Source organism: Diprion similis, chromosome 6 (genome assembly GCF_021155765.1).
Source record: "Diprion similis isolate iyDipSimi1 chromosome 6, iyDipSimi1.1, whole genome shotgun sequence".
In the NCBI taxonomy this organism is placed as follows: domain Eukaryota; kingdom Metazoa; phylum Arthropoda; class Insecta; order Hymenoptera; family Diprionidae; genus Diprion; species Diprion similis.
Genome location: NC_060110.1, coordinates 4,701,912 through 4,714,740, shown reverse-complemented (window position 1 = coordinate 4,714,740; position 12,829 = coordinate 4,701,912). Strand labels below are relative to the sequence as shown.

The following is a 12,829-nucleotide window of genomic DNA, read 5'->3' as shown; positions in this document are numbered from 1 at the left end:
TGACTTTTGTGTAGTAGGGCTTTCCTTTATAAACACAATTGGCACATTTCGATGAACTTACTTGTCCTATGGCGTTTCTAATACACTTTTCACTGTCATCGCAGTCGTTATCCGAAATACAACGTAATTCTTGGACACATATGTTATTTTGGCAAAATTGATACTCTGGACAACTAGAATTGCTTCTGCACGTAGGCTGGCAAACTTGGTTAATACACAATTGATCACCAATGCAATCTCGTGTACTTGTACAAACAGCTGTAAAAACCATTATAGCTGTTAAATCTGTTTCTTATTTTCTGCTTGTTGAAATTTTCAATTATAATCTTTGATAAACGGGTTTCTATTAGATAAAATGTTGCTTACAGGTGCATACTCCTCCATTACAAGTGGAACTAGTTGGACACTGCGTATCTGATTTGCAGTACTGCACAGGAACACAACCGAGGTTTGGGTCCCCTGTACATCCCGGTTGGCAAGTGCAAACTGCGCTATGATTTAATGGCGAACAATCAGCTCGCTGTCCACATACATTGGGTACCGAACACGGATCAATGCATTTGTTGTCGAAGCATGCTTTGAATGAACCACAGTCGTAGTGATAATTACATTCCAAGTGCACACATTCCGTCTGAAATTGAGAAATAATTATGGCGTTATGGCATTATGGAACTATTCTGACAGAAATTTGCACTGACTATATTTGTCCCGGTAAAAAGAACTACTTACTTTGGGATCCCCGGTGGTTTGGCTCGGGCATCTGCATACTGGTGCATGATGCACGGCATTGCATTCAGCATTCTGGCCACAGATAGAGGGATTGTCACAAGGATTGCGACAACTGTTCTCCATGCACATTGCTGATGTTGGACAATCAGAATCAGTAAAGCAATCACTAGGTTCTCTGCAGCCAAGTTTTATGGGGTCTCCAACCAAACCATGAGGACAAACGCATGCGAAAGAACCTTCAGTATTATGACACCTACAATATTTTGTAAATTATTAAATGTCAAAATAAAATAGCTAAATATCTGTGGAATACGGCGTTCTACAACAGTTCAAAATGTTCTAGGCTCAAGTATTACTTAGCGAATGAATTTTAAAAATGACACAGATCATTTGTGAATACCGACAGGTATTACATAAAATTATTGAACTTACGTAGCTGTAGAATGGCAAGGGTTTTCTTTACATTCATCTATATCAGTACACGTATCACCAAGAAGAGCAAAGCCTGAGTAACAGTTACATGACGCCGTATGTTTTATGACAGCACAGTTTCCATATCCACAATTCATTTGATTACATGGGCCTATGATGAAATTGCAATATTCAATTACTTTATATAATTGTTGAATTGATGTGATTTGAATAAAATCCATAGTAGATGTATTTTTGTTGATTATGGAAATTTAAAAACATTATCACACAAAATTTATCTAGTAAAAAAACAAAATTTCATTGTTTACGGTTACTTACTTGCACATTTGTTTGTTTCTTGATTACAGTATTTCTCTTCTGGGCAGTCGCTGTTGGAAAGACATTCAACTTTGAAACATCCAGATGCATCTCCTATATAACCAGGCTGGCACTGGCATGTGGCGATATGGTCAATTACAGAACATATTGTATTGGATCCACAATCTACAAACGCACACGGATCTGTGCAGTTATTTTGCAGGCAAGCCTGTGAATCAGCACAATCGGTGTCATGACTACATTGATGCGGTTTCAAGCACCCAGTGCTCACTGGATCACCAGCTGTTCCTTGAGGACATACGCAGCGGTATGAACCATGAAGATTGTTACACTCTGCAGTTTGATGACAAGGCTGCTCTTCGCATTCATTAATATCTATGCACTTTTCCGGCCCAGCAATAAATCCGTGACCGCATCTAAAAGAAGGGTATTGATATTCTCAAATAAAACTTCAATAATCTTTGATTTTACACTAGAATTTCAATCAAACGTAGAAACTTAATAATTCTCAACCATAGCTGAAAAATAATCTCACCTGCATTTGTTATTAATACATATTTCATCACTCTTGCATCCGGCATCCGAGGTACACCCAATTTCACAGTGACCACCAATACACTGTTCTCCAGGTAAACAATTGCTATTTCGGTAACATATTTTTACACAGACGGCATTTTTACAATGTTCCCCGAGGGCACAATCATTCTGGTTATTACATTGGCATTGGCAGAAGCCAGAAATGCACGTGTGTTTCGACGGACAATCTCGAGGTGTCTCACACGTTGTTGGAACACGTGCACAACCCTCTTCTGGTGTTGGAGTACCTTGGAATCCGACCGGACAACTGCATACTGTAGTATGGTCTATGCAGCTACATTCCGCGTTTGCGCCACATACATTTTCTTTTGTGCAAGGATCTGAAATTAGAGAAAACATTACAAGGTCAGAAAGAGCGTGTGTTTTTAATGTAAAACACTAATCCGAAATACCGAATGCTGCTTTACCTTCACATTTATTGTTGATACACGATTCCGACGATGGGCAATTTTTATTGCCACGACATCCTAGTGTGCATGTTCCTTTGATACAAGCCTGATCTGATTGGCATTGTGAGTGGGAGATGCAAGGGATTGCACATAAACTGTTAATACACTTTTCACCCTCAGAACAATCGGAAACGGAACGACATGCAGCTAATACAGAATGAAAAAGAAGTTTCAAAGTTTCAACAAATGTTTGTCTTAAGGAACTTATAATATCAATTTCGAATAATAACATTACCTCTGCATCGGCCATCTAAACAGAAGTTTCCATCACAATCTGCATTCGTAGAACACAAACCGGTGGACCTTACACAACCTTCTTGTGGGCCTTTGCTAGATGGTACGAATCTATCCTGACACTTGCAAATAGGCTCTCCGTTAATAATTTCACATATTGCATTTGGTCCACAGACATTTTCGCACGGATTGATGCATCTGTTATTTTGGCAAACGGATTGTACAGGGCAATCATTGTTCGTGGAACAGAAACCTTCCAGTTGACATCCAGTTGTATATGGATCTCCAACGTGATTTGGCGGGCATTGGCATATTGGCGTATTGGCAACACCCGTAATGCAAACTGCAGTGGAATGACAATAATTTGGTGAGCATACTTCGCTACTAACACATTCAACGTCTGGCACAGGATTTGCTTTAAAGCCCGCTGGGCACTGACACGTTGCTTTATGATCATCAGCTATGCACACAGCGTTCAATCCACATGAATTCTCGTCACAAGCGTCGTAACAAGTGTGCGTTAATCGATTGCAGAGTTGTGTTGGTGGGCAATCGTTATTATAAACACAGGGAACAGTTTGACATCCTTTAGTCTGGTCATTAGCATCACCAGCGTAAAGACCTGGTGGACATTCACACCTTGCCACATGATTATTCACAATGCAGAGTGCATTTGGTCCGCAGGTAACGAAATTACATACAGGTTGACAGGTCAAGGTGCCATCGCTTGAAGATCTGCACGTTTGATCTTCAGAACATTGCGTATCTGTGTTACATTTGTCTTTTTGAGAAGTTTGACAGCCGCTACGATCGTTCGGATTTCCAGTATAACCAGGTAGACATTCGCAATGACCCTGGTGATTGAATGCAGTACACTGGGAATTAATAGGACACGTAAATGCTTTACAGACAGAAGTACACTTCAAAACCCCCAAATCATCCGGCTGACATGCTGCAGCCGTTTCACAGTCTTCGTCTGTTGTGCAATCGGGCACTGAAGGCTTTTCACAGGAGGATAGAACTGGATTCCATTCATATGCATCTTGACATATGCATGTGGCGTGCCGTGATGTGTCTGGTTGGCATTTTTCGTGAGAACCGCATATTATTTGGCTGCATGGATCTATGCATTCCCGAATGCCAGTCTCCACAAGTGTGCAAAAGGAGCCTATCGTGCATTCTGTGTCATCGGAACATGTCGATATAGGAATGGCTTTGTCCGGTTGACATCCGTTTACCAGGTTGCTGGGATTTCCGACGTATCCGTCGATACAAATACAGGATGATGCATGATTTTGAGTTACACACAATGCGTTTGGTCCGCATTGTAATTTGCTACAGGCGTCTACGCATTTTCGGGAGCCCTTGCCAACTTGGAAACATATTTGTTGAGCTTCACAATCATGATCCTTAGAACAATGACCCTGGAGATGGCAGCCGTTGTTGAGATCGTTTGCATTTCCGCTGTATCCAGGAGGACAAATACACGTTCCTTCTTCACAAACAGATCTTGGACCACATTTGATGTCACTGCACGCATCGATGCATTTCCTTTGAACACAAGAATAGCCCGACGGACATGGCACTTCATTACTGCACACGCAAATTGTAGGGTCTTCACACAGATCTGGTAGCACTTTTTGACAACCAATAAATGGATTCCCTATAAATCCTTCCTTACAACGGCAGTCATAACTCCCAATAGTATTAATGCACACTGCATCATTTCCACAGGCGTTTCCATTGCATTCGTTAATATCTGAAAGCCAAGTACAATAATGTTTATGGTTTATAAGTTTTACCGATTCCAAGTATTGAAGTTACAGCTGTGGAAGAATGGTGCCGAGATTTTAATATCTCTTGTCATTTGAGTCTTTCTCTCCTTAAGACTTTCAGTCATGATATTTTTTTACATGCATACATTTGCAATTTTGTAATAGATTAAACAAAACCAATTTGATTTGCATTCTAAACAAGGCTCACTTTCAAAGCTAGGATGTAAAATATCCAAAGAATTTTCATTTAACCGATGACAACAAATATTAGAAACTCTTCAGTAGTATCATCTACAGAGATGAGAGGTAAGTAATGTTTACTCCAATACGTATTATATTTAATCCGTTATAAAAGTAATGCTATCGATGCTCACCGTAGCATTGAATATAAGGATTTCCTGCGTAACCTGGTGGGCATAAGCATTCCACAGCATTCAGCCCAGCTCGACAATGCGCATCTTTACCGCACAGTTCCACAGAACAATCAGATTTGTCTTGTATACCGCACCCATGATATGGATTTCCATGAATGCCAGGATTGCACACGCATTTGGACGTGGTTAGACCGTATTCACAATGAGCATTGTCGCCGCAACTTGGGTCACATGTTGGAGGTTGTACAGCTGTAAATAAAATGATTGACCAATATTTTAATCTGCAATACTTTACAGCAAAGAGAACTGTTCAATGTTTTGGTAACTCCTCTGTGAAGCTTGACAGTATCGACATTGGCTGTCCAATGTCAATATTGATATACAGAAAAGAAATCAGGACATTTTTTATGTGTTGATTCGATCGATAAAATAAACAAGCTAATCAACTAACAGTTTGCATGGACACATCAATTTAACGATTTTCTAAATCACAATTTGAGTGTCTTACTAATTACATTGGAACTTATTTATATTCAAATTTTCATTGGTATTTCTAGTTTTTTATGATATCTTCCATCCTGTTTCGATTTTCACTGATAAAACGCGAATTCGGAAACTCCAAATCGATTGGTCAATCCATACAATTGGTACTGTTTCTTCAATATGTTACAAAAATAATTCTATATATTTTGATCAGAATAAGTAAACAGATGGAAATGAAACTTACGTGGCATACACAGCAGATCCGGATTCCCAACAAAGTAAGGATTACATATACATTTGTTCGTTGACGGATCACAACTTGCTCCAACACCACAAACTACACCTTCACACCGACGCTTGCAACGTCCACTTATGCAAATACTTGGTTCAGCGCATGGTACATCTGATGAACATACATCTGGAGTGCATTGACCACCAGGGAAAGGATTTCCTATAAATCCTTCAACGCACTTGCAAGTCGGACCATCGTAACTAACTATACACTGCGCTCCGCCTCCGCATACGAATCCATCACATTCTGAAATAAATAAGATACTTGTGTTACATCATTTCTAGCAATGTCAAAAAAATAGGCGCTTTAACAGTTGCTAAACAGGGAATACAATTTTTATTACAAATACCTTTGTGAGGATTGATGCGGTTTTAAGTATTTAGTATTCAGTCAAAAACAAAGTAAAGAATAAATCAATATACTTACGAGAAACGCATTCATTATTCTTTCCTTCGGTAAATCCAACAACACATCGACACCAAGCAGCATGTTTGTCTGGCTCACAGTAAGCATTTGGCCCACAAGGTAACGAGTTACACGGATTTACACATCTACCGTGATCACATGCATAATAGTTTTCGCAATCCTCATTAGATGTACATTCTTGTTTTCCAGTTGGAACACCTGTACAACCCGCCCCATAAGCATCACCCACTGTACCTTTCGGACATTCACAAATGTGAGCACCGTTGGTATTAAGACAATAAGCTCCCTGACCGCAGGGATTATTAGCACATTCATTGATGTCTGAGCAACCGTGTTGAGGGTCTCCTTCATATCCAGCTTCGCACATGCATTTCGGAGGATCACTTGGAGTGCATTTCGCATGCATACCACATGGAAATCGGTTGCATGGATCTGTTGAATTTTATTGAATAGTATGTGTTGATGATATACATTGAAATGAGTCTACTAAAAAAATCCATATGCATCCACATGTGATTTTATGGGGTTTCAATGGGACCTGTAAAAATCCGCAAAATCTTTGTAAAATTATTAATTAGGACCGTAGTATACCGTACACATAAGCTTGTGAGTATTAGTCCAACTCTGGTAGATGATTATGATTTTCTTTGATACAATCTTACTAAACTGAGATAATGTGGTCCACACCATTGTGAGTAAAAAACTCTTGATATAGAAACTCATCTAGAGTTAACTAAAAGTTCCCGTTAATTCGTATGTTGTTTCACATATGGATTTTTCGAAGAGGGAAAAAAATATAATATTTTCACCACGCCAGCACGGAAAGTACAACTTTCGGCCCCTCGCATAAACGGGAAATTGTACTTTCCGCTGTAGGGGGTGGTGCAAAATAGCATACATCACACGGGTGTAGAAAAGGCTATCCCAAACTGCGTTTTTGCCAACCTCACCTTCGGCTCGGATGTCAATCTTGCACGCAGTTTAGAATAGCCTACTTTCTCTCCCTAGGTGCATAATATACTATTATGCTACACCTGCGACTTTAGCTAAAAACTTACTTTTACAAAGATTTCCATCTTGCACATCAGTATAAAAGGGAGGTGGACAAACGCATTCTCCGGGTTGAACACACTTCTCATTTGCTTTGCACTCATTGTCATTCGTACATCTTTTTTGTGCTGGCGAACAGAGGCCATTGTACGGATCACCGCCGTAATCATGAGGGCAAATGCATTGATGTGAACCAGGCAAATTTTTGCATTCAGCTCCATATCCGCATACTTGCTGTCCCTCAATGCACTCATTTATATCTGTAATGAATTTGAAAGTATTTTCTCGCCCCCATAGCAATATGGAAAAAGAGGCAAATAATCATGATCACCGATTGTATTAAATTTCCAGTATACACTAAGTAGACGTTTCTGTCCAAAAATTCGAGGTAAATTGATATTGACAAGATTCTATTCAAAATTTTCACATGACCAATACTTTTCCAGTAAAGGATTTTTTGAAGTTTTGTTTTTGAGTAAAATATAAATATTTTGGATTCAAATACATTAACATAACTACTGATAACTTTATGTTTTATAACATACGAACCTTCACATGATCCATCTGGTCTTGCGTGGTAGCCCTTCGGGCAAGCGCAATAACTGACACCTCCGGCAATGGTTATACATTCTGCTCCACTAGGGCAGCTTTCACCCTTTGAACACCCAGCCAACATGCATTTGCCGTTCACTATTTTGTACGGTGGTTGACATTGACATTCGATGCTGTTGCATTCTGAAAATAAGTAGATGGAGTTGAAGGACTGAGCTCTTAACTGCCGGTGCTCACTGTGGCGAGATAACCCAAGTGTTATCCGTACACATCCACATCAAATCAACCAGCTTTCAACCTCAACAGGCTATAAGTTTTGGTGTTCTATTGAAATGTTATTAAACAGTGTTCCAAAATCTAAGCTGATTCGGAAAATTGTTAAAACGAATGTTTGGAATTTTAATCTGATTACATAACAACTCGATAAAAGTACTTTAGAGTTCAAACCAATTATTCTCTCATTTCAAATTCTCTGACAAACGTGTATGATAACATATTGTTAGTGGATTCATTAATCAACACACAGGATTAGATATCATGGGCTTTGTGGTGCAGTTATAATCACGGGCAAATTTTACATCTTTACTTATTGGAGAAAACAGTATCCTGAATTTTAAATGTGCTATTATGTTCAGTGCAAGGCTATTAATTTGATATTTCATATTTTTCCATCAGTTGTACCATAGATAAATTCTAGAAAGTCTTACCTTCGCAAAGGGAAAATGGATTTCCATTGAATCCCGGTGGGCACTGGCATTCGTAGCTTCCTGGTAGATTCTTGCAAATAGCATTAACTCCACATGCTGTTTTATCTCTTGGTTCCAAACATTCATTGATATCTCTGCATTTTTCACTTTCTTTATCACGGATGTATCCTCGCTGACAAATGCAGACACTGCTGCCGATGAATTCGTCTTGAATGCACTGTTCACCTGCAGGGCATGGAGTATTGGGTCCGCAAACATGGGGCAATTCAGATTCCTGGCATCCTCCATTGTAGGGATCTCCTGTTGTGCCACTGGGGCATTGGCATGAGAATGAACCTGGCTCATTATTGCAAATAGCTCCTGGCGGGCAAGGGTTTACCGCACATTCGTTTATGTCGCTACATCCTCCTTTTACACCTGGTTTTCCAGTAAATCCGTTTCCACAAATGCACCTTGCAGTACCACTCAACATCATGCATTGAGCGTTAGGGCCACAGAGCATATCTTCACATGGATCTGTAAATACATATTCGTTGAGGGAAACGTGAAAGCTTCCTTGAGTTACTATTTCAAATTCACTCTTCAAAACTTACGTCTGCAATCGTTTCCAATGTTTGGCTCTGGGCACAAGCACCGTTTTTGCGGATCACATATTGAGTTTCCAGGACAATCGCCATCTGTATTGCAGGTAACTACACCGACACATTTGACGGTAGGATCTGGATCTGGTATGGTTCCTTCCGGGCATGAACATGTGTATGAGCCATCATTGTTAGTGCAGATAGCTCCGTAGCCGCATGATCCAGAACGTAGGCATTCATCAACATCTGCGTAATGATAATTAGTGATGTTTCATTCCGAATAACATTAGAATTTTTATGTAGCAACAATGTACATTAATAAGCTGCGAAAAATACCTATACACTGCTTAAAAGCATTCCCTGAATACCCTGCTTCGCATTGGCAGTTGAATCCTCCTGGAGTATTGGTACATATTGCATTGTTGCCGCATCGTCCCCATGGACCATTACTAATGTCACATTCGTTTATATCTAGTTAGGCAAAAACATATTTTCGTTTGAAAATTTGCAAAACCGTGAAAACATCCAGAATCTATTTTACGGTCTTGTCACTCACCGATGCATCCTGCTGCTATATCATTTGGATTAAAAGTCCAGCCTTCTTCACAAATACAATAGGCTTCATGTCTATCCGCCTTACAGAACGCATGCTCTCCGCATGTAACTTCCTCACAGGGAGCTGTTTGACATACAATGAATCAAATTAATACAGTATTACTCGACGGAATACAAAATTTCCAAGGATTTTTGTTGGATTTCTTGATAATTCTTACAAAACTTCGTCATCAATGTGTATAATTGGGTTACGATTTGATCAGACGTTAAATAATTTCAATTTCACGTACAACACAATATTGGTAAAATACGTTACTTACTATTACTTTTCTACTAGGTGATGAGAATTCCACCAAATATTTGTTTTTTTTCTAGGCCCTTCGTTGTCAATTTTTCGTTCTACATTTATATCAATGAGTTTTAGAGTATGTGTAGCAAAATAATGAAACTCACCCTTGCATGGAATATGTGGTGGACTTCCAACGAAGCCTGTTTCGCAATCACAATGGTAACTTCCTTTAACATTTGTGCAAACTGCAGCAGGTCCACAAGGATTTGCGATGCACTCATCCACATCTACACATTTGGCACTGATCGCCTTAAATCCATCTTTGCAAAGGCATTGTTCTTCGATACATTCAGCATTATTAACACAGTCAAAATTCGATTTACACGCAATTGCCACATCGGTCTGTTGAAATCAAATACATGAGTGTACACATATACGTTTAGTTCTGTTTGTGAGTTGAAAAACAAAAATCATGTACGCTTACCTGATCGCAAGCAATTGCTGGACTGGGATTAGCACTATATCCAGGTGGGCAAATGCAGTTGTATCCTGGATTTGCATTTTTACAAATAGCGTTTCTACCACACGGTTTTTCATATGCCGTACACTCGTTTATATCTGTGTAGATAAAAAAAACGGTCAATTGTTAGACTATTGATCATTTAGGAATCGAAGATATATTAATGATATATAGAATTGTTAGTGAATTTCTGCTAACCGCTGCAGCCTTTAAATGGATCTCCAGTGTAATCTGCTTTGCAATTGCAGACAAAGCTTCCGACTGTATCGGTACATTCTGTATTTTCTCCACACGGATTGTTTTCACACTCATTAACATCTGTTAATAGTTAATACAAGTTGGTTAGTAGGTGCGAATTAGAAATTCATTATTTATTACGTTGATTAAAAGCAGAACTGACTTTCACACAATGTGAGACCTTGACCGATAAAGCCTTGAGGACATATGCATTTGAACGATCCGGGTACATTGATGCACTTGGCATTAGTAGCGCAAATATTACTCTGGGCACATTCATTGGAGTCGACGCATCCTTGAGTCAAATCTTCTTGATATCCAGCTAAGCATTGGCATTTGAAACTGCCTTCGGTGTTTACGCATTTGGAGTTCGGTCCGCACAGACCGGCATCATCACACTCGTTAATGTCTGTTACCAGTTAGTTAAACCAAATAATTATCACATTATTTAATTTGACACATTAGCTTTTTTTTAGATGAAATTATTTTCAGATTAAGAAAATTAGTCTCTCAAACTGAAAGACTTTATTTTATAACTTCCAAGAACTAGTTTTGGTTTGTAATTGAAAACTAATTCATAGATTTTCAATCTGTGGATTAAAAACTTTTTGTCAAAGATGACGTGAAGTTGTTTACTGATTTTTCAATGGGGATATTGTCATGATGATTAATTAGGCGCAGGGTGCAACACAGATAAAGCGAAAATAAAAGCGGTAGCCAGGAGATTTACATTACTTGAGTGTACAAGAGATCGGATTTCTAGCTTGATTTTTTCATACTTCACTTTTGCCATAACTTATAGTCGTTAACAGAAAAAAACCTTTCGCTGAATTGGCATGAAATCAGGAAATCTTGAAAGAATACTCATCAAGTAAAGAAATTTGCAAGGACCTGTGTTGTTTAATGTCACATGAATGTTGCAAGGAATCATAAAGACAAAAGAAAATGTGCAACATTTACCATAACAGCCTGATATAGGATCACCGTCCATCCCTTCGGGGCAAGAGCAACGGAAGCTTCCATCCAAATTTGTACAAAGAGCAGAGCGACCACAAGGGGTTCGAGCACATTCGTCAACATCCTGACAACCTTCATTAGGATTGCCTTCGAAACCTTGAGGACATTCGCATTTATGACTTCCTGGTAAATTGATGCATAAAGCTCCTTGGCCGCAAGCATAACCATTTTCACATTCGTTTACATCGTCACACTGTAAATAAAATGTGAATCAACATTTCAAAAGGTACAATATGATTTGGGTGAAGCAAAGAAGTGAGATGAAAATCTGTGCAGAAATTCAGAAATTATTATTGACACTTTTCTGCTAGAACTTACTGTGCTGTATGGATCTCCAGTGTATCCTGTCTTGCAAGAACAAGTGTAATTTCCGGGAATATTTTGACAAACAGCATTCTCTGCGCACGCGCCAGGGATGGTGCATTCGTCCAAATCCTCACAGTGTTCTTCCCCATCACCGATGTAACCGGGTTTACATTTACAAAGAAAATTTGAAGGGAGATTACAGCATTCAGCGTTCTCTACACACCGTGCTGCCAGAACTGGATCATCGCATTCATTAATGTCTGAAATGAAATTAATCCCTTGAATTGTTGGATTGATGTAAAGTAAAATGGGATAATGGGACACATATTGTTTTTGACAAAATAATTTTACAAAATTATAATTCACTAAACCGTGAATAGTAACGTACCTTCGCACTGAAATCCGTCACCTCGATACCCAGGGAAGCAAGAGCATTGAAAACTTCCAAGAGTATTGGTACAGTGAGCAAAAATATCACACGGCCGATATTTGCATTCATTTTCATCTGCAATCAGACAGATTAAGAATTTTCTGATTAAAACATCATTGTTACAGGCCACGAAATTAATCTGTAGCTGGCACCTTTATCTGGTATAACATTTTTGGCACCTTGGAGGTCGTCGAAGACCCCAACCGAAAATTGGTTACTGTAACGGAGCAATGTAATATTTTGACTTGAAATATTTTTTGGGTATTCACTTAAGTTTCCAAAAAGGGTCACAACAATAATTTTTTATTTTAAGGTAGTAAAATCTTTAGAAAACCTGCAAAAAAAAGTTTTCAAAATTGACGTTTTTTATAAAAAAAAAAATACTAATGCCTTTTTGAATTTTCCTCATTAAGAGCTAAAAAATTAGTTGAATGCAGCCGAGATATAGTACTTTCAAGAAAAATTCAAATTTATTA

General features: G+C 38.8%; 1 protein-coding gene across 8 annotated transcripts in view; it reads right to left on the bottom strand.

Annotated features, from left to right (window-relative positions):
• LOC124406816 overlaps positions 1 to 12,829 on the bottom strand; it is a 132,877-nt gene that overhangs the window by 94,641 nt on the left and 25,407 nt on the right. For 7 of the 8 annotated variants that reach the window (XM_046882427.1, XM_046882432.1, XM_046882429.1 and 4 more), the window contains exons 5-28: positions 12,312 to 12,428; positions 11,936 to 12,183; positions 11,561 to 11,810; positions 10,764 to 11,009; positions 10,562 to 10,681; positions 10,328 to 10,461; positions 10,008 to 10,245; positions 9,556 to 9,678; positions 9,336 to 9,470; positions 9,012 to 9,245; positions 8,419 to 8,934; positions 7,709 to 7,894; positions 7,168 to 7,419; positions 6,110 to 6,541; positions 5,636 to 5,929; positions 4,909 to 5,157; positions 2,761 to 4,518; positions 2,484 to 2,672; positions 2,015 to 2,396; positions 1,480 to 1,895; positions 1,162 to 1,312; positions 730 to 982; positions 367 to 631; positions 62 to 258 (exon numbers count right to left, since the gene is read on the bottom strand). In XM_046882427.1, the coding sequence (XP_046738383.1) occupies positions 62 to 258; positions 367 to 631; positions 730 to 982; positions 1,162 to 1,312; positions 1,480 to 1,895; positions 2,015 to 2,396; positions 2,484 to 2,672; positions 2,761 to 4,518; positions 4,909 to 5,157; positions 5,636 to 5,929; positions 6,110 to 6,541; positions 7,168 to 7,419; positions 7,709 to 7,894; positions 8,419 to 8,934; positions 9,012 to 9,245; positions 9,336 to 9,470; positions 9,556 to 9,678; positions 10,008 to 10,245; positions 10,328 to 10,461; positions 10,562 to 10,681; positions 10,764 to 11,009; positions 11,561 to 11,810; positions 11,936 to 12,183; positions 12,312 to 12,428 (7,385 nt within the window). The remainder of the gene's footprint in view (positions 1 to 61; positions 259 to 366; positions 632 to 729; positions 983 to 1,161; positions 1,313 to 1,479; positions 1,896 to 2,014; positions 2,397 to 2,483; positions 2,673 to 2,760; positions 4,519 to 4,908; positions 5,158 to 5,635; positions 5,930 to 6,109; positions 6,542 to 7,167; positions 7,420 to 7,708; positions 7,895 to 8,418; positions 8,935 to 9,011; positions 9,246 to 9,335; positions 9,471 to 9,555; positions 9,679 to 10,007; positions 10,246 to 10,327; positions 10,462 to 10,561; positions 10,682 to 10,763; positions 11,010 to 11,560; positions 11,811 to 11,935; positions 12,184 to 12,311; positions 12,429 to 12,829) is intronic. The other variant, XM_046882434.1, reaches the window with a different exon arrangement.